Source organism: Bacillus rossius, chromosome 16 (genome assembly GCF_032445375.1).
Source record: "Bacillus rossius redtenbacheri isolate Brsri chromosome 16, Brsri_v3, whole genome shotgun sequence".
Taxonomy (NCBI): domain Eukaryota; kingdom Metazoa; phylum Arthropoda; class Insecta; order Phasmatodea; family Bacillidae; genus Bacillus; species Bacillus rossius.
Window position 1 is genome coordinate 22,136,658 of NC_086343.1, and position 23,150 is coordinate 22,159,807.

The 23,150-nt window shown below is 34.5% G+C and overlaps 1 protein-coding gene across 1 annotated transcript in view; it reads left to right on the top strand.

Moving 5' to 3' along the window:
• LOC134539917 (neuronal acetylcholine receptor subunit alpha-7-like) overlaps nt 1-23,150 on the top strand; it is an 85,839-nt gene that overhangs the window by 14,918 nt on the left and 47,771 nt on the right. Inside the window, 2 exon segments of the mRNA XM_063382268.1 lie at nt 8,876-8,985; nt 17,579-17,759. Coding sequence (XP_063238338.1) covers nt 8,876-8,985; nt 17,579-17,759 — 291 coding nt within the window.

Sequence of the window (23,150 nt, forward strand, 5' to 3'; positions counted from 1 at the left end):
TACCTATTAACTATTCTCGCACATTATAGATATATTTATATTTTAAAACTTTTTGAGCGGAAAAGACAGCATGCGTCTCGAGACATCTAATGTTTTTTATGTAGTTTTATTTGAAACGAAAAATTACATTAAATTTGTCCTGTCTTCTTTCACCAAATCATGTAGCATCCGCTATTGTGTTATATGTAGATTCTCTAATCTATTCTGATGTCTGCTAACACTGCACTTTTTTTTCCCTGTAGAGCCATAAATACGAGGCTGGAAGAGGAGTTAGTTATCATTTGTATGAAGGATTGTTATATTCACTGCTTTACGTCAACTCGTGGAAAGTACAATTTGATTTGTAGACCTTAGATAGGTTTAATAATATTTATTGACTTAGCCAAGTTAGTCTCCTTTCATACCCACATTTTACCGTCCAATATTATTCGTGAAAATGTAACCAATTTTAAATTTAAAAAATTAAATTGTATCAATTTTATGGAGGGACCTGTTGTCCGCATATTTTCACCCACCACGAAACTCAAATACCAATAATGAGTCTTCTCGAATCTATTACTACAATAACCTGTTTTTTCATATGCATTTCATGATATGTTTCTTAAAACCTTTAAATAACTTTACCAAACAGTAAAAATTAATGCAAGAAACTTACTGTAATTTTATAATTACTTTTATAGGCCTTGAAGGCTGTGATTGCCATAAATGATTGTAAAAAACACTAAGTATTAGTTTGAAAGAAATGTACGTGTAGGTGAAAAAGAGCTTATATCATAGGGATAGTCATTGGCGGTTTTAAAATTTAAGATTTTTAACTATGATACTCTATAAATTTTCAAATAAAACTCAAGCATGTTTCAAAAATTAAATCCTTCTAAGTAAACAAAAATCACTGTGGGTATTCAGTTATTTATGTTAAATTTTAATCACCATGTAAGTTTTACTTTGTTTTTGCTAATTTTACGTAATTTGAAAACCATTTCTAAAATCAGACTAAAATGTTTTGTTATATTATTTACTGATCTGTTGAATAATGATTTCATTGTGTGACAATCACGCAATTGACGACCTACGACAATAAACATTAAAATTACAACTTAAATTTTAAAACGTGAGTTTATTGCAGATAGACGTTTTTGTAGTATACATCTGAGGAAAAAATTTGTCAAAGTATAAAATGCTTATTTATATAGTGATACATTTATATTAACAGCCGTAACATATATATATGAACATGGATCTAATATAGTCCCTTTAAATTTAATTTACAACCATCCCTTCCAGCTGTGGGAATTTTTTAACTACATAGTTGGCAGACTTCTTATGAAAATTTTATAATCAAACAACTTTCATAGCGTAAAACCTCAAATAATATAAATTTTTATTAAGTAACAAGTCTTAGGTATTTTTCTAACTACCATTTTCTCAACAGGAAACTTAAGGAAATGTACAACATACTAGTTATAACATAAGAAAATACCAAGCTTTTTGTACTTATTCAGAAAATATTATATAAATTTGATTAAAAAATCGTGCTTTTAAGAAAGATTAAAGCATTAAATCATTCACAAGCCGAATACACAATAACGTTTAAAATTATTTTCAGCTCATTAAACTTAAATATGTCAAATTATTAAATTAATTAAAATTTATGTTTCGCTGCCACGTTCCTTAAAAATTAAAAAAAAGATCGAATATAGTGTTAATGTAAAAAATAATTGCAAAATATAAAACTGAAACTAAATAAAATACTTAAATTAAATTTGCTTCTCTAATCACGTCACTAATAACCAGCAGATATACGCGTCACCTTAAAACCTGCTCTAAATCCTGAAATCATTTTTTTTTTTCGGTTTTTAATCTTTAATTGCTTGAGCATGAGACCTTTAAGTTTATTTGTCGTTGTGGTTGGTAGATTGGTGCTTGTATTGTGCGCTTATGCATGGGCACGGAACATTAGAAATCGACTGGAAAGCGCTTCCTTGCAGCTTAATTACGCAAGGTCAAAATATTTCAACGTTAACATACTCTATTTTTTTTCAAAACATGATATTAGCACAGCTAATTTATTCTGAATATATTATTGTTGTTCCATTGTAGATATTTTTTATCGAAGGAAATTACACTGAAGTCTTCTTTTAAATTACTGTCACAAGTGAAACTACAAAATGTTATTTTTAACATACTAAGAAATGTTTTTAAATTTTTACCGACGAACTTTCATAAATTTGGCAGTCTTCAAACTTAACTAAATACATATTAAAACATATGGTTGTTAGCAAGTCGTGAGTACGACTTCGCCAAAAATTGATACACAAACTGCAAACAGAAAATCTATGAAAATAAAGGAACATATTATCTTACATGCACCACCTGTCGTATTGAATGCGTTTTATTATTGATATTATTCGATCACTAAATCTATAGCGTACGAAGTTGAATTGGCAGTACTTTTGTTAAAGAGTTAAAAAGTAAATAGGTTTTTTTTCAGTAGTGTCAGAATGTTTTTTTCTCGAAATTACCTAAAAAAAATATTATTTATTATTTACGCCGCAATGATACAAGAAATAATCAATGTTTTCAAACATTCGCATACACCATTTCAATAAATGGTTGGCTCAAAGAAAGTGAATTTTTTTTATATTGCGATAAGTAGGAACTATATAACTAGATATTCGTAAAAATATATATTGTAAATATAAACATGAATCACACTGCGCGTTTAAATAAAAAAGGCTTTCAAAAATCTTCAGTAAGCAATGTTTCTGCAAGATCACTACGAAGATGTAAACAATTTCAAGCCAATTAAAAATTTCCTCGTTTCCAGAAATTAATTGTCCATTGTAACTTGCACAGTAACATACACAAACTACTCAGATTTCCCTTGCATTTTTTAAAAAATTGTGTTTGTGTGGTTGTCAGGCTCTTAAGCGATTACTTTTGTGATTAGTAATTACAACTAACTAAAGAAATTCGTTGAATGAAATGGACTGTGTTATTGTCACTAACTCGGTTACTACAGCGATATTTAAAAGATTGAAAATACTTAAATAATGTATCTCTAATGGTGTGAAATCAACCAAAAAGCAAAGAAATAGTTTAATTAAAAATTTTTTTAGTAAAAATATATAGAAAACATATAACGATTTTATACTTGTGTTTGCTTTGAGCTTTTTTTAAAGTATACTTAACATTGGCGTTATAGAAATTTTGCAGTTAGTTTACCAAAAATATCTGAATATATTTCATTGATATTTCATCAGTAGCCATCTTGATTATATTTTTCCATAAATAAAGGTCTAGAAAAAAGTGTAATACTTTAAAAATGTACAAACAAAAAAAAATATTTACATTGATATAAAAATAACAGAAAATGTATTTTGAATTGTGATATGTTGCACAACCACAAAAATATAATCACATGTTTATAATTTCTTCCGCAAATTTTCATTCATTAATAAGTTTTAATTGTGTTTATCTTTGACTAAGATGTTTGTAAAATTTATATTTTTAATTAAATCACGGATTACGCAGGTGAAAATTGTATGGGTACTACCAACGAACTCAAGAGATATAAACAGAACTAGCGAAAAGCTTACACAAAGCATTTCGTAACAGAATCTTCAAAAATTATTTGATAAATAATGGTTTTCGCAAACTGTAATTGCTAATATTCTTCTTCACTCAACGTAAAGTACGTGCCAAGTGCCTTTCGATACGCCTAATAACGATGCCAAATGTTTTGTAGATGATAATAAACTTCAGGTCCATGGTAAGATATGTACTTACTTTAAATACCATTAATTTTATTTTCGTTTTTTAAGGGACAGAAAATCATCGAGTAAAACTATTCTAACACTTTGCTAAAATGATATACAGTCGTTTCAATTATTTCTGTAGTTTCGCAGAAAAAGGCTCTGTATTTGCTTACAGTGAAATATATAAAAAAGTAAAAATATAATTTTATGTGTGTACAGCACTGTTAGAAAGTTATTAAAAAATAACAGCAATTATCTATATGTAAACTTTAATTTTAGAAGAAACAATGGAATATCAATTAAATGAATTTAATTATTATGTTTATAGTGATACGTGGGTTCTTTTGATCTTTGGACCGTTTAAAGTTAATCTTTTGTAGTTCTATTGTGCACAGTTTACTAGGTGTAAAATATCACATACTATTAACAATTTCCAAATATTAACGTACAAATTCTCAAGCGATGGGTGGCTGAAATAACTAACTACAACTGTTTAGTTATCAAGCAAGTTATCAAAATAGTTCAAAATTAATATTTTGGATCCTTCTAATTAAAATAATTGGTTGACATAAAACAGGAACAGATTGTTTGGTTGTATAATTGGAAAATATTACTTTCTCAATTTAGTTATTTTTAATGAAAATGCATTTTCTCGGAGTCTGTTCTAGCTGTCACAGTTGACAGTTGACAGTTGATGTTGATGACATGTGTGTCTTTTAAAGTCGTCGATTGAGGCACTTTATTCTTAATATTCTACAAGAATGCGACGAAATTTAGTGCAAAAAAGAATTAGTTTTCCATGAACGTTTGTAGCTTAAACCCTAGAAACTTTTGTCATGAAAATATTTACTGAAGGCCACAAATTGTAACTTTATAAACTTAAAAATGAAAGGAAACAATGCGTACTCCCAATGTTTTGGCATTTGTGCTGACACGTGACATAATATGTTTCGTTAAGTGCTTGATTTTGCACAAGGAAGTGCTAAAGGTCTTAGTATTAATTACAACTCAGGTTTAAGTAACTTGTTCGAAAAACGTTTAGAAGAGACAAATGAAAATTATTTTCTTCCTTAACTGGTTGGCTATAAACAAATTTTGAAACCATGGACTATTTTTAGCCCACAATAAAGTGCTGGATTTCCGAATATTGCTGACTAACTGTATAAGCTTCTTAGAGGTCTTTGCAGCAGTGAGTTTTAAAGTAACGGGCCAAATAAGCACTATATTTCGCAACTAACTTCCACGCGAAACACGTTTCTTTTGATTTTCTGTTGTGGTGAATAACTATTGCTACTAACTTCAGTTTTTATCACTTCAATTTTGTAACAAATTACATGCATAAAAGTTTAATCACAGTTGTTTAGCAAACCGATAATTCTAAATGCAAGGCTCACATGGATAAAGATTACTTGAAAGGAAACATTGAAGAAGAAAGTTGTTGAAATAAGGCAATTCTGAGACATGCAACTGTGAACCAGGATCTGGAAAAAATCACCATTTTGAAATTTTGTAGCTCACTTTCTCTAATTGTACTTGAGTAGTCACTATTTAAGATTATGGGAGATTGCTAGAAATAAATAATGGCGCTAACATTAAATGCTGAATAATTTTATTTCGTGTTCCTAATACAAACCACATAAAGAGAAAAAGTTTTTAAAATGATTGCAAACACGAAAAGAAAAAAAAAGAAGAAAATTTTGAATTTTTCTATCTTGTCCTTATTTGAACGCCAGAGGTGGCATAAAGATCGATTTATATTCAAAGGGTCATTTAAATGCGTCATTACTCTTATTGAAATACAAACACTTTAATTCCGCAGTTCATTTATTAGTTTCTGCAGGCGTTTATGCTTCTAATACTATCAGACGGAAAACCGGTAGTTATGAATCTACTAGTTCTCTTTTATAAATTTTTTAACTTTCATATCGGTCAGATTATTTAATTTTCAATTTACAAAGTACTTGTTTTTTTTTTCCTAACATATATTTTTTTAATATCAAATAAAAACTAATAGAATACAAGTCTTAATTTCCAACTGACTTAAGTTCGTAGTTATATGATAAATTGGTACAAGCTCTCTCTTTCTTTATTCTCATAAGCTCGTGCTGCGAAAATATTATGCTACATGTACGCTATTATAATCTGTTACTAATAAGTTACAAAGAACTGAAAAAGTGCACAGCATATGTCTGTGAGTGAGTAATTAAAAAAATATACTCTTATTTGTTCTTTGGAATAAACCGTATTTATCTTCGTACCATGTTACTCGTGGTGTACCTTGTGAGCTAAATTTGAGATTTTTAAAGTGACAAAAAATGCCTGAATGCCTATTTTATATTTCATATAGTAAAATAATAATCATATTTTAAAACATTTTTTTTTTCATAAAGAATATTCTGATCAATATTGAATTGTATTTGTTATATCTTGATGGATGGGATTTATAAAAAAAAATGCAGTAGAAAATAAATGGGGTTAGTAAGAATTTTTTAAGTATTATCTTCAAGTACAAATATTACTATACACAGCTTTATGGTATGATTTTTCTTTGGTAGACTATGCAATGATTGGATAAAATTATCGAATATGACGATTTTTAGTTGTTTTATCACAAACAAAAACTTGAAATTATTTGAAATATTTCGATATACATTAAAATATGGGCCAGAATTTATTTTTAGTTACTAATTGCAGATGAAAAATGTCGAATTCTTGTGTACACTCTATATTCTAAGTTGAACTGTCGCAATAAAAGTGGAGTCAGAGAGAATGAGCTACAAAGATTCAATACAGAATTATCGACTTAAACGTTCCCACTACTTGGTTTTCTGCTTTGCTCTGGTTATCCATAATATTCCAGGTAAACATTATAAGGAAATAATAACGCGATAATAACTGCAATGAAACGTGTTTCTAGGCTATGATAATTTTTAATCCGAGAAGTTGGCTTAGTGTACATATTCTATATATACTATCTTTCAATTGTCTCTTCAAAGGTAATAAAATGCGTCTGCATTTCGTTTAAATGTACATGAATGTGTAAATTTTTATTTTAAATGATCTTTAATTTCTTAGACTACCATAATATATTGTTGAATACATGAAGTATATTTAACAAGCATAAATGTCACGTCAATATATTATTTATGAAATCATGCATGATATATAAAAGAGAAATTTTATATTAACTCCAAACCAAAAAAAAATGTCTCTCAAAAAGCATCTTTGGTGCTTCACATTATAAAGAATCACTTTCATCCCTTTTTATAGCCTAACAAAAATTTTCCCCATGAAACCAACCCTTATTTAGATTGTAATTTAAGACATTATTCGTGTAATTTGTGATGCATGTTATATCACTTAAAAATGTTTTCTATGCGAATAATTTTAATTTATTCCATATTTTAAATTTTATACAGATTATGTTTTAGCAAAGTTTATGAACTCACCTTAAGCGAAGTATATATTTTAGACTGTAAAGGTAGTTTTTACAGTTTGATAACGAAATAAGATCATTATATTTGTAATTATGAATTACTTTAATAATATACATGCCATTAATGTAAATATAACCACCTTAAAAACATATTAACGTGCCAGATATTAGTAGTCTCTGAGTTTACCCAATCAAAAGCAATTTCATTCGTTTAAAATAGCACAACAGCAAGAGAAAATCAGTTTTACCATTTTATAATGTGTTTACGTTCATATTTATCCTCTTGTGCTGCTAAAAGTATGGAGATTTCCCTTGTAAAATCTGAATCACCACACAAAATTCTAAAAGTGCACCACTTTTATGCTATGCATAGTTATTTGTGGTTTTTACTTGTACTTATGTGTATATTGTAGTGCACACCTACACAAAACTTCTGATAACTCCACATTCTGAAATGGCTATTCTGTCTTTCAAACTTTATAAAATCCGCTAACCTCTTTGGTGGTGTTATATTAAAAATGACTCTTATTTTTAAGAAAAAAATTACAGTTACTGTCTAGCTGTTCTTTGATACACGCGAAAGGTGGGTTTTTAAACAGCAAAAAGTAACTTAAATAACATTTAATTCTTCCAAATTTTGATTCCACGAAGCAGTATTTGAATCTCCCAGCCGTTTTCATTCATCGATTTCTCCAGATGAAAACTATCAGTTTGAAATTTTCTTTGAGTAGCATCAAGTTTGCGAAACGAAATTCCGTTCTCTTCCGATTACATCAATTATTTACTAATCCTTTAATGGTAAATATAAATCCTGATGAATGATGTAAATTGTTGTTACTGCTCATCATAGATGACTTCAATTAACTTGCACGTAAGTGCAGCTCAAACCCTATACTTCCCTTCAATGCAGTTCTATCTCTCCCTCTACCTGATTTTTCCTTTAATTTTCTCTATATGCTCGTTCACTTTCTTTCTTTATTTTCCTCTATTTAGTCTCACAGTTTGGTCTCCAGAAGTATAACGAAAAAAAAGGGGGGTTTTGTTTTTTTTCTTTACCATCAACAGTTCACCGATGCGCAGACGAAAACGCAGTCATCTGTATCCCAACTTGGAGATTGATTCCCCAGTAGTGGAACATCGAATAGGTTTTGATCTTGTCCAACGACAGTTGAATCTCTTAATTCTCTGACAAAATTGCAGCAAAAACCCCATGCTTCCTTACACTGTAGTTCTGTCCCGTGGTATCATCTTATTTCTCTCTGTTCTCCTTGATTATCTCCATCCACAATTTAGGTTGGTCCCCATGAGCGTAACGTGAAATTGGGCTTGTTTTGTCCATCAAGAATTCACTCTTTAATGTAGCTCAAGCCTGAAATGCATTTCAGTGTCTTCCTATATCTCTCTTGGTCTATAATTATTTCGTGTATCTTCTTGGTTACCGACATACCAACTCCAGTATATGCCAACATGCCGACCACCAGCAAATGAATCTTTAACGCATGCGAGTTCCGACTCGGAGCCAGTGTTTCCTTCGACTTCAGCCCCGTCTCTTCCTATCTCTCTCTCTCTCTCTCTCTCTCTCTCTCTCCCTCCGCCTCTCCTGGTTTGCCCCGTCCCAACTCGGAGGTTGCCCTCCGCCTCTCCTGGTTTGCCCCGTCCCAACTCGGAGGTTGGTCCCCAGGAGTGGAACGACGTCAACCTGAGATGGAACGCGACCGAGTTCGGCGGCGTGAAGGACTTGCGGATACCGCCGCACCGGATATGGAAGCCCGACGTGCTCATGTACAACAGGTATTTCACTGGGAGGGGAGTTGTTTTTTTTTTTTTGCGTGCGGGTGGGTAGCTCGGCGGGGAAATAACAGGACGTGCGCCATTGCTGAGCGTTTCGACCGCCGCAGGGGGACACCGAAAACCAGCCACGAAAACGAACGAACGAACGTTCAAAAAAAAAAGTAGCTTGGCTTCCAGGTTGTAGCCATGTCCTTGGCGAATAATTTGGTGAATTATTCGCCAAGGACGCGGCTACAAACCCAGAAGACAAGCTACTTCAGACAATGGCTGTAAAAGCCTGCGAACATTATTAAACGTTCAAAAAAGTTACATCAGATATGCGAATTCCACTTTCAAAAAATTAAAAATTTTAAAAACAAATTTGAGTAAGAGATGTGTAACATCTTACCTTGGTTAACGAGCAAATTCGCGTGTTCTCGTTTTGCAAATATGTACACTTGTAATACGAAATTCAGGACACGAAATTTAACATAGAATTCCTTAAAACAATGCCGAGCATGATAAAATAAATACACGCGAAATGTGTTTTTGTCAACAACATTCATTGGCGTCAATCAAGCGTAGTTTCCGCACCCGCCGCTAGAGTTTATTGCCGAAACAGCTACGTCGACTATGCAATCATTCGATTTCCCGAGCGAAATTTTTAAACATTATAATGAAACGGCTCCGTTAAAAGCGGAAAAGACTTGAAACAGTACCGAACATTGGTTCCTGACCTGATTTCAGACAAGATATTTTTTTATTAAAATACTGCCCATTTTGTAATAAATTCATTGAACATTTAATACTATAAAGATTCCCTTTGGCTTTGTGAACTTTGTTTGGTGCCATTCTCCACAGAAGATGGCAGCAACGCGGTTACACATTCCCGTTCCAATCACGAAGTTACTCCCACCAAATGCCGTATGCCGAGAGCTAAGATGTTACACATCAAAAATCTGTCCAAAAATCTCCAAACTGTTAAAAAAAAAATAAGGTTTAACAATTTGCGAAACCATGTTCCACCGATTAGCTTAACTTTTCGGGATCTGGAAGAAAGTATAAAGCTAGTCAAACTCTACAAAACCAAAAAAAAATAGAAAACAATTTAGCGAGTAATGAAATCGCCTAAACGGCACCAATTTACTGACAAATCAGCTCTGGGCAACGCAGCGAACACGGCTCAAAAGGCTTTTTGGGCAATGGCTGACTTGTTCCCGTCATCAGAAACGTAATATGTCCAACGGGCACGCAGCAATGGCGCATGCTTGTAATTATTTCTTCCCCCCACCCCACCCCGCAGAGTTGGCATGTGCTTGGAACCCCCGATGTTGTTGCTTAAGAATCGGGTGTGCTGGAGTTGTAAAGGTTCTGTCCTCGGAAACCATCCTCAGGGAATCACAGTGATTTTTCGCGAAGCGTTGCGAGAGAGTTATGTTTGTACGTAGGTACGTGCGAAAAACCTGAAACATAATGTCAATTTTTTTTTAAATTTTGGAATTTATTCTCGCGCAAATTTATTGAAAATTTTAAAATAGTTCTCATCAAAATATTATTTTTACAACACCAACAAGATGATCGCAATTTATATTACATGTCGGTTTTTACACATTTTGTGAAATTAATATGTAAACCTTAATATATCTAATTAAAAATTGAAATTATATCGATTCATAGACGTAAAGGACACGTGGAAGAGTCCCACCACAGCGATGCCTCGACGTGTTGGAGACTACATCAGCTAGTTGGAGGGGGACCGATACATACTGACTTGGCTTTCAACAAATTTGACCACAACCCTCGTGTTGGATCTCAGATTACGTTTTGTGGCTTGGTCTGTAGTAGGGTGCCCATTTGGACCTTTCCGAAATTCAGCCTTCCACTCCAAACGAATGAAGTATTATTATTAAGTCCGAAAAATTTAGATTAAAATTGTAAACCACATTGGAAACCTGGATTGAGACTGCATTTACCTTGTCAAGTCACAAAATGTATACTTATGTTTTTTTTTAAAAAAAATAATCTAAAATGTTAAGCACTGATCCTTCTTACCCGGACCTCTACTACACTGTAAAACACTATTTCTGTACTTTTACAAGGATAGTCCCTGATGACTCAGTTGACAACGATATCACTTGTAGAACTGCAAACCAAAGCTTTGTGACGTTTGCAATTTCACAAAGCTTTGGCTTGCAGTTTTACAAGTGATAACTTTGGCAACTGAGTTTCCAAGGATTTCTCCTTGTAGAAAGTACAAACAAAAACAAATTTGTACAATAGAGGGAATTCGACGTATCAATGTCGCTGTATACAAAGGAATCTCGAATATTGTTTTTAAACATTTGAATTTTTCCTGAATGGTGTCTTCAATCGAGATTCTTAATTGATGGTGCTAATGCCTTAGGCGATAATTAGAGGATTTTTTTTTTTTTTTCGAAATGTTACGTAATGTGGACGTCGAACGGATATGTCGCACAGCCTGCATTCTATGTTGTATTTCCCCATTGTGAGTAAGGGCGGATTGCCAGTCCCGATAACGAAGCGTGGTGGTGTAGTGGTAACACACTTGACCCGGGTTCGGATCCCGATCTGGCCGTCGTCCTGACATCGATTTTACCCGTGGTTTACCGAAATCACCCTCAAGAAACTGCTTAAGATGGTCCCTTACTCTAGGAAACGACCAATTATGTCCCCTTGTTCCCCTTGAACTGTGATGTCGGATGTGTCCGTTTCAAGGGCGGTATTCCAAGACGTTCGGGTGAGCTAGCGAACAAGCACTGCCTTGTCTGGACAACGACCGTGACCTAACTCACGGCGCCGTATCCCAGAACGTGTCCAAACTGAATCCCAGCAAGGAAATATCGGCAAACTTTTGACGTGACAACGTCTAATAAATAAATGAACGCATGCTACACGCACGAAAAAGTGTCCCGTTACGCTGTGTCCCGTTACGCTCATTGTACGCTTGCGCCACATCTATCTCTCTTCCACTCGATTGAAACAACCATCGATTTAACTTTTTCGAGGCACATTAAACTTGAAACACTCACATTCGTTTTCTACTTTTCCTATAATCGTCCTATCCTTAACAGAATAACACAGATTGAAAGAAGTTAAATAGCAAACATGTATAAAAGTTATAGTTAAAATAATCTCTTCGTTAAAGTAATAAACATATTTGAATTAATGAGTGCAAATAAAAGTAAGTTTATCAATTAAATTGTAAATTTCATTTCACTCCTTCCTTGTATCCATACGAAATAGTGATAATTCATTAAAAATGATTCAATTTTATTCATAAAAGTATGCAATCATTTCATCAATGTTATGTTATGACGTCACGTTAAACTATCGTCTGTAAACCGACTTTACAGACAACCAATTTTTTTTTAATAAAGGCTACCCTGCGCGAGGCTAGAAACTTTATTTCAACGCATTCTAGCGGAGGTTTTGCATCCATCGATACAATTGTAACATCATCGCACAAAAATAAAACCGCCTTTCTAGTCGTCATGAGTACTTTTTAAGTTGCGATTATTCATCTTTATGACTATTAAAGTGTACAAAATGTATTCCAGGATAGTTTCACTATCGTGAAGTTTTGGCACACCACCACGCTTGATACGTCCCCTGATGATCACAATAATGTGACTATATAAAGAGCTAATATAATGGCGCCAGACGCGGATCTGGCATCTGGACGAAATCAACGAAAAAGTGAGCTCTGCGCATGCGCGGAATATGGGCAACAGATCGGCAACGGATATACAGTAAACTCCCTATTATCCGCGCATGCTACGAAAAAATACAGCAAATATGTAAATCTGTATTTTATTACAAGTGAGCAAATTTTAACTCTACTGACGAGTGTATTGTATGCAATATAAGTGAAACCTCGCAGGCCTTCTCGGAACTCACACAGTAGGCTGGCATGCGTAATTATTCAGTAAAATACAAAAAAATTTAGCACCATTAAAATTTTTTTTACTGTTAATTGTAACGTTTACTGTACATACATTTTTTTAGATTTTTAAGTTGAAATTAATGTTTCCTTTTTTGTTTCCCATTTTCAGCTCTTTGCGGATTATCCGCGATTTTCACTATCCGCGGTGCCCCTGCCACTTAATTTCGCGGATAATCGGGAGTGTTCTGTATCACCAAAATCCGTTCCCTAAAAATAAGGGACTAACCGTGTGTGCACTAGGGATACGGTTAGTGTACAGGTGTAGCACATTCAACACCTAAACCCTTATTTTTGTGTCTTGGAATACCGGCCTTAATGAGACTGTAAGTCCAAGTAAAATACGATAAACTATTGTCCTTTCCTTTCGCCTTTTCAGCTGTTTATGGCTGTTTTCATAGGAAACTGTTTTACGCAAAAATTAATTTTTGGCTTTTACAGCAACATTTTCTATGGACTATTTTATGATATCTAAAGTAGGCCACAACCATGAAAAAAAAAGTATTCGTTATGATTTCCGGAAAATATTGTATTCGCGAAAAATCACTATTCTCATAGAAATATTTTTTTTTTCACAATATGACTAAGTTGATCGATGCTATCCCATATTCTAATCACGTGACTGCAAATGGACTCTGACAGAAATTGGGTTCACGTTTATTCATAAACCATGTTCAGATTTAACAAAAATGTTTTATTTTTGATTTTGTAAGATTTAGTTTCAAAATAAGTATTTGTATAAAAATCAACAAAATATTTTATTTTAAGAATATTTAATATTCAAAGCATATGTTTTTAAAATGAGTGAATATACTTGCTGTTTTGACTACGCAAATACATCTAAAAGTATTCTATGTTAATTTGCATCATATTAACATTAACTTTTATTTTCAATTTCAAAGAAATATATGTGCAAACGTTTTATGGGCAGAAAATGGGAAAATATGCACTCTATCAGAAGAAACTGTATATTTCTATACTTTCTAGTCTATTGCCATAACTGCTAACTCAGAGAGTATAATGCTAGTATGAAATTTCAGAAACATGCTACAGAATTAACATCATTACTTTGAATATATATACTGTATAGAAGTCGCGAGTGGGTAGGATCTACTCTACGTTTTTCAGAAGCGCATGATGAGCAGCTTGGGAACTTCACCGCTGCAGTGCGCTGCCGTAACGCCCTGTATCGTCTTAGTTGTTATTTACACGTTAGAGCGCAGCGCTGTCGCCCGCTGTCATTCCCCGCACCCCTCAGCCATCATTCACTGCAGCTCAACGTCGTTCTAGGGGAGGGGGAAGGGGTGTTTGAAGAGTTCGACACTTGTCCGCTAGGGACCACCACAAGTCGATGCCCTAGAGATGGTGGCGATTGCAGCGGTGAATTAACCAACTACCTCAAAACCGTATTAGAAATTTTAACCTGGGCTGGCGACTTCTATACAGTATATATATTCAAAGATCATTATCAAACTAAAATTTTAAGTCAATTTTGTGTATGTGCTTTCTAAAGAGAGATTTGCTCGTATATATTTAATGTTAGTACCGGCATCTTAACATTTAAAGTATTAAAGCATAGTATATTTTTTTAACTAATTTATATAAATATTTAGGAATAGTTAAGTAGCAGAAAATGTTTTTGTCAAAAAAAATGTACAGATACTTTGGCCGGTTTTGTGTATACGTAATTACTCTTATCTTGAATCAAAATATTTTAGAAGCATTAAAAATTTTTTTTTCTTAAATTGGAATCAAATCAGTGAATTCACATTGATTTTAATTTTCAAGCATATGTACAGAAAGAAGAAAAAAATATTATACCAAGTGTCATAAAAATCATAAAAATTATAAAGCAGCTGTATAATTTATCACATAGTAATAATTAATGTTTTAGTGAATTATTCTTCACACATGGTTTAATCTTAAAATGTTATTAAAAACCACTGTAAAATTAATCTTAATTATGTGGTTTCTTAAGCAGCAGTTAATGCAACCTTTTATAGAACTTCCAACACTATTAGGCATTTATATCAAACAAAAAAAAAGCTATATAAACCTATGATTATCTTGTAAGTTATGTAGTCAAATTAAATATTTAAGTGCTTGTAGAATGTTTTTTGTAAGTGGACTTATAAAATGCTGATGTAAAAACATTATGTCTGAAACTAAAATATTCGAGTGGTTTACAACCACTAATTTTCCATTTTTCAACTTTGATAATTATTTTTAAACATTTTTCTTGATAACTTTATCCAGAATTTACTTGGATGTTCTGAAAAGAAATTTATTTTCCAAACGACCCCATAAATTATACCGACGATTATGTAAAACCACATTCGTGAAACAGTTTCTCTGTAAGAGAAATGGTTAAAAAATTTGCATTTGTGACAATGTTGTGGATTAATTAATGAATTTCATAGCTTAAATTCTTTCGCTGAAGCTAGTGGATAAATTAATTTTTGTTACCATTTGGTTACCGAAATACATTTTTATTGCATATTAAATGTTCGGATATAGGAAATTCAAAATATTTCTACTGAAACAGAATCAGCTAGAAAATAAAGTTGGAAGCAAATACAAATAAACACTTGTTTTTATTTATTTATCTGGAACCTTATGGTATACGTGAGTAAATAATTTTTACTTTGTCGTTAACTGTCAACTTAATGTTCGCTGGTTTTTGTTTTAATCACGATACTTTTTGTCAAGGCTGTTTTGTACGTTTACATAAATATTTTTTCAGATATTAACAAGACGAAACATTTGGGTAACGTTGCTGAATAGTTACTTTCAATTAACAAACTCATTCGTATCTTTGTATGGTGTGTTGAAAAACTATAATATATTGTTTTACTTTGATAATGAGGAGCATTAAGATGAGAAACCAATAGGGCATGTACTCTCACAAAAATACGCTTGGGAATCTGTAACTAGGGTAAAACACACCATGGACTTGGTCTAGGACTGTAGTTGCTGTAGTTAACAAACAACCCTTGAGAAGAATGATTAAATTACGTTTACTTATTGCTTCAACTCTGTATTTTCTTCTTAGAAACAGTTTGGTGGTTAATACTGGATAGGGTAAATCAATGAAGCCAGAAACCTAAGTAATTTTTAGCGACAGTTTTGTGCTTGTTATTCAGATAAATTACAAGGTTTGGTGTGCAATAAAGATATTTATATTTATTAATGTTAAGATGGGAAAAGAAATCATAATTTAATTTTATATGTAATTTTATAAAGATAGCTTGACTGATGATTTTACTATAAATGTGTTTCCAGTTTCTGTCAGTGTATTCTTAACTTTATAATGTGATATTCAACTACAGGTGCTTGTTAATTCATAGTTGTAATCTTACGTGTTGTTTTTTTTTTTAAGTAAGCTTGCATCCCAAATTCAGCTGCTTTTATTTTACACTTGTTTTACTTGATTATAAATAAATGTTTTTTTCCCTTTCCTAAACTGTTAAACACTAATCTTTTTGAAACCAGTCGTTTAGAAAGGGGGCGCTAAGGGTCGACAACAATGGACATCTGGACTAGCCTGGGTAAACTTCAAGACGTCTGGTATGTAGAGCCCCACTTGTTTCTTTCCACCTGTCAGGCCTCTAAATCACAAACATATGCAATATAACATTTATGCTTAACAATTTTTTTTAAAAAAAAAGACAAAATAGTCACAGCAAATAACTACTATCTTAATTAACATTATGCCTAAAACAGACAAATATCAATATACAGCATTACTTATATATATTTAATTTTTGTTATGTCATTTTAAATAAAAAACTCTAGCTTAACTATTTCTAAATGTGTGTGTGATGTAAATGAATGAGTAGCCCGGTGTCAGCCGTCCGAAGAAAAAAAATATATGTCCGTAACCTACGAATTTCTTTATTTAAAAAGAAGTAGGTGATAAACTGACTAAAACAACATGTGTAAATATTTCGCAGGGCCAGGCCTCCATATTGGTGAAGCGACCGCCATCTTGGAGAAGTCTACAGTGGCGCCGCCAAGCAACCACTGACTAATCTAATATCTTCTGCTTCTCCTTTTTTTTTATTTATTTATTGCCTGCTAATATCGCCAGCGATCTTTTAAACAAAAACAAAAAAAAAGACAGCCTCGTGTTGGAGGTTTATAAAAAAAAATTTTACACGCCCTTCTAAAGAACTAAACATGAATACTAAAACGAATTTTTAAAACGTTAAAAAAAATATATATATTTAGAAAGGGGTAATCGCTGGTGCCCGGTGCCAGGTACGACCGCCAGATGCCGTTGTTGTAGCCACTGAGTATCTTTTTCTGGCTGGACTAATGGGGGTCCCATTGGCTACAGTGAGTCCCCCCTCAGTCCCCGCCCCAACGGAGATACGGCCCCCCGCCCGAAAAAAAAAAAAAACACTCTCAACATAAACTTAAAAAAAAAAACTTTCTTCTGCCTAACTTAAAATCACAACCTAAAAAAAAAACTATACCTTGTTTAATTTTTATTTTCTTTGTGTGTTACTTAAATAATCTGTTTAAGCCAGTGTACAAATAAAAGCAATGAATGTAATTTGGGCTAAAAAAAAAAAACTTTAAAAATTTTTTTTTTTAAAAGTACTAATTGCAACTTTTTTTTTCTCTCCCCTTATCGAAAAATTCCACAAGTGCTGACGAGGGCTTCGATGGGACGTATCCGACCAACGTCGTGGTCAGAAATAACGGCAGCTGCTTGTACGTTCCACCGGGCATCTTCAAGAGCACATGCAAGATAGACATTACGTGGTTCCCCTTTGACGACCAGCGCTGTGAGATGAAGTTTGGTAGCTGGACCTATGATGGCTTTCAGGTACCCCTCTCCCCCCCCCCCCACCCCCACCCCAACCAGCCACCCCTTTCCAACTTACACAAGTCCGCCCTATATAACCGGTAGCAGTAGACGTACCCTCAACCGAACTTGCAAGTTGATCCATGCGAATAATATAAGTTGAGGAGTGAGATGTATAGTCATTTTCATTTCAGTCACAAGCTTTCAGATTTTAGTATCCCAAATTGAATTCATTCTAAAATTTCGTGCTTCTTTGGTGTGTAATAACTTAGCTCTCGGTACACGGAGTTCGATGGGAGTAATTTGTGAATGCGACGGAAAATTTGTAACAGGAAGTAAGATGCGACGCTACTGCCATCTATGACGAATGGCGCAAAAAAAAAGTTCACGAGTACAAAAGGAAAAGTTACATTATGAACGACTTAGTGAATTTTAACATTATGGTGAGTATTTTAATAAAATTCCTTGTCGAAATTTAGGTCCAAATCCTGGGTTAATATTTTTTCAAGTCTTTTTTTTTCGCTTTTATCGAAGCAGATTTTTTAATAGTTTAAAATTTGCGTCTTCAAATCGAATGGTTCGATAGTAGATGTAACCACTTTTACAAATTCGACAGTGAATTATAGTGGCGGGTGTTGAAACTACGTGTGATTCGCGTGCAGAAATGTAGTTGAAAACACAGTTTGCGTATGTTTAATATACTCGGCATCGTCAGAGATGTGTGAACATATAAACTTGGTAACGAGTCAATCAATTCATGTGTTCTCATGTTTTTCATGTTGCAAATAAACTTTTAATACGAAAAAACGGACACTAAAATAAACGTAAACTTCTTTAAAATCGTGCCGAGGGTGATAAATATATTGATAAATAAAATATTCGCTGTTCAAATATTAAAATTTCCTGATATGAATCACACACATACTTTCTGCGCTCGCCTCTATAATTCGCTGCTGAATCGTAAGCTTCGCATCCCAGCATCCCGTGCATACAGCGGCATTATACGTAAAGATATTTTAAACTATTAGAAACGGCTCCGATAAAATCGAAAAAGACTTTAAAAAATCATAAACCCTGGCTTTTAACTTGATTTTCGACAAGCAATTTTATTAAAATAAAGCTCATCTTGGAAAAATTCACTAAAAATAGAATACTATAATGTTTCTGGAAACGTTAGAATTTACACTTCTACGGCATTACTAAAATATCAGCCTGAAACATTCTAAATCACATATTTAAACATTAAGTATATATTTGTATACATATTTGTTTTTTCTCAAACGACTGAAATCCGTCTTCAAATTCTTCCTTCCTACAAACAAACCAAAACCTTATCAAGCTGATTAAAATTTTTTATTAATATAATAATATTATCATGTTAATAAAAAGTAAAACATATTTCAGTGACAAGGTTTGAACCACGTAAAAAAAATTGCCCTTGAGATTTACAAACAAACGCGCTTACTTTACCACTGTACTACCGTACATATTGTTGTTTTGCAAGGAGATTATGTATTATAGCCATTGTGATGCCAGTTTTCTTATGATTTTTTTAAAACTTTTAATTACTTTTTACTTTGACTATTTTCGTTTACCAACTACATTCCTGGGTAGTTAAACTATCATAAAGTTTCATTTGGCACACCAATACGTTTGGTATGTTCCCTAATGTTCACGAAAGTCACTATAGGCGGGTTTATGTTGCTACACGTAGGTCCACCATCTTGGTGGTTACACGTTTCCGTCCATTAGACTTCCGTTCCTTTCACGAAATTACACCTACCATGTACCGTATACCAATAGCTAAGATCTTAACATATTAAAAAATAAAATTGAAGTATTTTTTTAATTTTTAATTAGTTTTTAAAATTTGAATATTTAGTAACTACAGTTCAAATCACGAAAAAAATTGTGGTAGAAAATATGATTTTAAGGACGTAGGGTATGTGTGTCGTGTGAATACGCAGTACTCACTTGAAGTTTCCACATCATTGCGTTAAAATTCTAAGGTTAACAAGTGATGGAAACAAAAACGAATCTTTCGTTAGGAAACCAATTACCAGAAGTGCCTTATTCCAACGCCTGGTGCCGAATAGGTAGGCAGAAAGCCATACTCGCAACAGCCACATAATGCCTAACTTGCAGGTAACGGTATTAAGGGATATTCTCAGCATTGCTAGGCCTTTTATTTTTTGCGTTAATTTTAGTTTTTCGAGGTTAAAAATGTTTTGGTTGAATAAGTCAAGGCAAACACATCATTAGAGCGTAACGAAAAGTAGCGAGAAGGAAGAAGTTTGTAACGCTTGGAGCTTTATGGAAAGTAATGACGATCAGGAAGAAGTGATGCAACTGCATTGGCACTTGACGCCATGTTTGATCCACTTGTAGTTCTATTTTGACACATGGCAATTGTATTTTTTTCGAGGCTTCCTGGCAGCGGGTACGTCAATTGAACGTTACATATCAACATTCTGAAGCCTCTTGACACGTCTAAAAACAAAATTTACAGGTTCTTGTAAGTTTTGAAAACACGTAACTTACACCTAAGCTGTAGTAGCATCATATTGTAGGTCTCAAGTTACTGGTCGAAAACACAGATGGCGGCAGCAGCAGCACTGCCATCAGCGCCGTTAGTGAGCTGACGTAGAACTACTACAACCAGTCCGTGAAGTTTCACTTTTAACGCGCGCGGTGGCCACGTTTGCACTCACTTTGGGACACACGTCGATGCAGGGAAACCATTGGACATGTTGAACCCCGGCTTGAGTGACACTTTGCAGGGGCCAACTTTGACCGTCGGAGGCACCCTCCGAATTGTTGGGAGTGTTTCTGACCTCTGGCTCCATAGTGAACGTCACAGTTCTCTCAATGTTCATCTGACAGTAAGCGAGTTCTTCACGTGGAAAGGAAGCGAACTGTGGTGAGTCGGAAGATCTTGAAGGTAGGCATTTGGAAGTTGTCGCGCGTATCGCGGGTAACCTACCTGACAGGTGCCAAATTCCCAGTTTCGGGGATAGCAAACGTCCCCCGACCGTCAAAACTACATAGTCTCCTTGCAACATGCTTTCTCGAAAGTATATATTTTATCCCCCCGGTAGTTTACTTGGGTTAGTTTACTTCTAGAAATCGGTCTGAATGATCTGGGAACATCCAGTGAGTGTATGTGTAATGGTCAGAATGCTTGGGAAATTCGCGCTATTTTTCCGGGGCCCTCTTTAGACTCCACAAAATGTCACAGTTACAAGTCAGGGCAATTTACTCCACTACAGCCGTTTTACATTAACTTGTGACTAGGTAACAAACGATTCCATCGTGTCTTTCTTGTTCTCCAAGAGTGAGTCAAATTATTTGTTAATTTTCAGCCAAGCCGGTCGCAAAATAATAATAATAATAACGCGAATTTCGCAGGTACAACAAAATGATTTATTGTCAATGTAGAGCCTACTAAATATTTGGGGTAGACAACAACATAATTTTGTGGTCTCCATTTATAAGTGGGGAAAAATTGTGTTCTCACTAGTTATATATATATATATATATAAAAGTATTCAGGGGCGAGTATTAATTTTTTTTTGTATTGTAGTAATGAGTAATGTGTAGAGACTTTTGTATTTCGTGAAAACATTTCGTGTCAAGTTATTTCTCCTAACACTGTAGCTTTCACCCTTATTTTTATGGCAAAACATGTAAGTTTAGTGGTGTAGTAACTGCTGTCTCATCGGCTTAGAGAAGTGAATGGAAACATCCACCACAGCCAATATCAAAATAAACTGTGTAAAATTTTAACAACAAAACGCGTAAGTACATCTAACAGTCAAAACAAACCCGCCGGAATTCAGTTGTGTGTAGTTATGATATTAGAGGCAGACGTTTTCGTGATTAAAAAAAAATAACTAAATGCTCACTGGACTGTAATCAGGCATGCTTGCGCCATCGTTTTCTTTCTTGTGAAAGGCGGCCGTGTTTGTATTGCTTTTTTAATTTTTTTTTTTTTGGTTGGACCATTCAAGGATAGCGTTTGTTCCCGCACAGGAGTTGCCGCGATTCGTTGTGCACACGTGTGTCCGAGAGAAAATAAACGAATCACGAAAACACATCTAGTCTGGAAATCTTTTCACGAAAATAAATAAATAAATAAATAAATACGCAGAGCCACGACTATTCCTTGAATTCACCGGATCAGCAAAAACCAGACTAAGAAGCACATCTGCATCTGCTTTCACGAAGTCGGTGAAGGGACCAGGTCATCCTCGGCACTGCCCCTCGATGAACCTGAGCGAGAGAGAGGCGGTCGAACCGATCACGTTGTCGCTCGACCGGGGCGACTGAAATGCGGTCCCTTGAAAGGCCAGCCCTTCAGGATTTTTCTGGCAATTTTTTTGTTTGTACAGCGACTGGAATGGAAGCCCATCCCATTTCTGAAAACATGTTTCTTTAAGTGTTCAAATAATCCTGAAAACTGGCCTCTTGGAAGGGCAGCCCATCAGGATTATTCTGACAGTTGTGTTTTTGAAAGGATGTCTGAATTGTTGCCCCTTGGATGGGCAGCCCTTCGGGATTTTTCTGACAGTGGTTAGTTTGTAAAGTGACCTAACCTAACCTAACCTAACCTAAACTAACCACTGTCAGAAAAATCCTGAAGGGCTGCCCATCAAAGGGGCAACAATTCAGACAACCAACCTTTCAAAAACACTACTGTCAGAAAAGTCTTGATGGGCTGCCCTTCCAAAGGGCAAGTTTTCAGGATTATTTAAACACTTATGAAAAATGTTTTCAGAAATGGGATGGGCTGCCCTTCCAGAAGCTGTGCAAACAAACCATTGCCAGAAAAATCCTGAAGGGCTGCCCTTCCAAAGGGTCAACAATTCAGCTCCCCCGCTCGACCGCACGCGGTACACACACTGTACTCGTGAACACTCTGAAAGACTTGGTTCATGTGCAGGCCGGTTGGGGTGTGTCCCGGAGTGGACATGAGTTCCCGGAACAGTCGTGGCCCGCGGTGACGAGTCCGCGTCGCGATAGGACAGGAAGAGGGGGGGGGGGGGGCAGTGGGACGAGATGCCTAAGATGTACATCAAGTTCTGTCCCTGTCCGAACACGCCCGAATATTCACCTTCGGCCAACCTCGGGGATTTGTTTTATTTTTGCGCAGGAAATAAATGAATTCAAATATTAAAAGTGGTCGGTTAGGTTAGCTACATTAAAACACTTTAAAACGCTACGGACGGTTAGTTAGGTTAGTATAGCTACATTAAAATAAACAGAGAAATATAAATATGTATATATATGAACGCGAGGTTGGCCGAAGGTGAGTATTCGGGCGTGTTCGGGCAGGGACGGAACTTGATGGACATCTTAGGCTTCCCCCAGTGGGGACAGTTGAGTGCTGGTGTCGAGAGTGTTTTGGCCTGC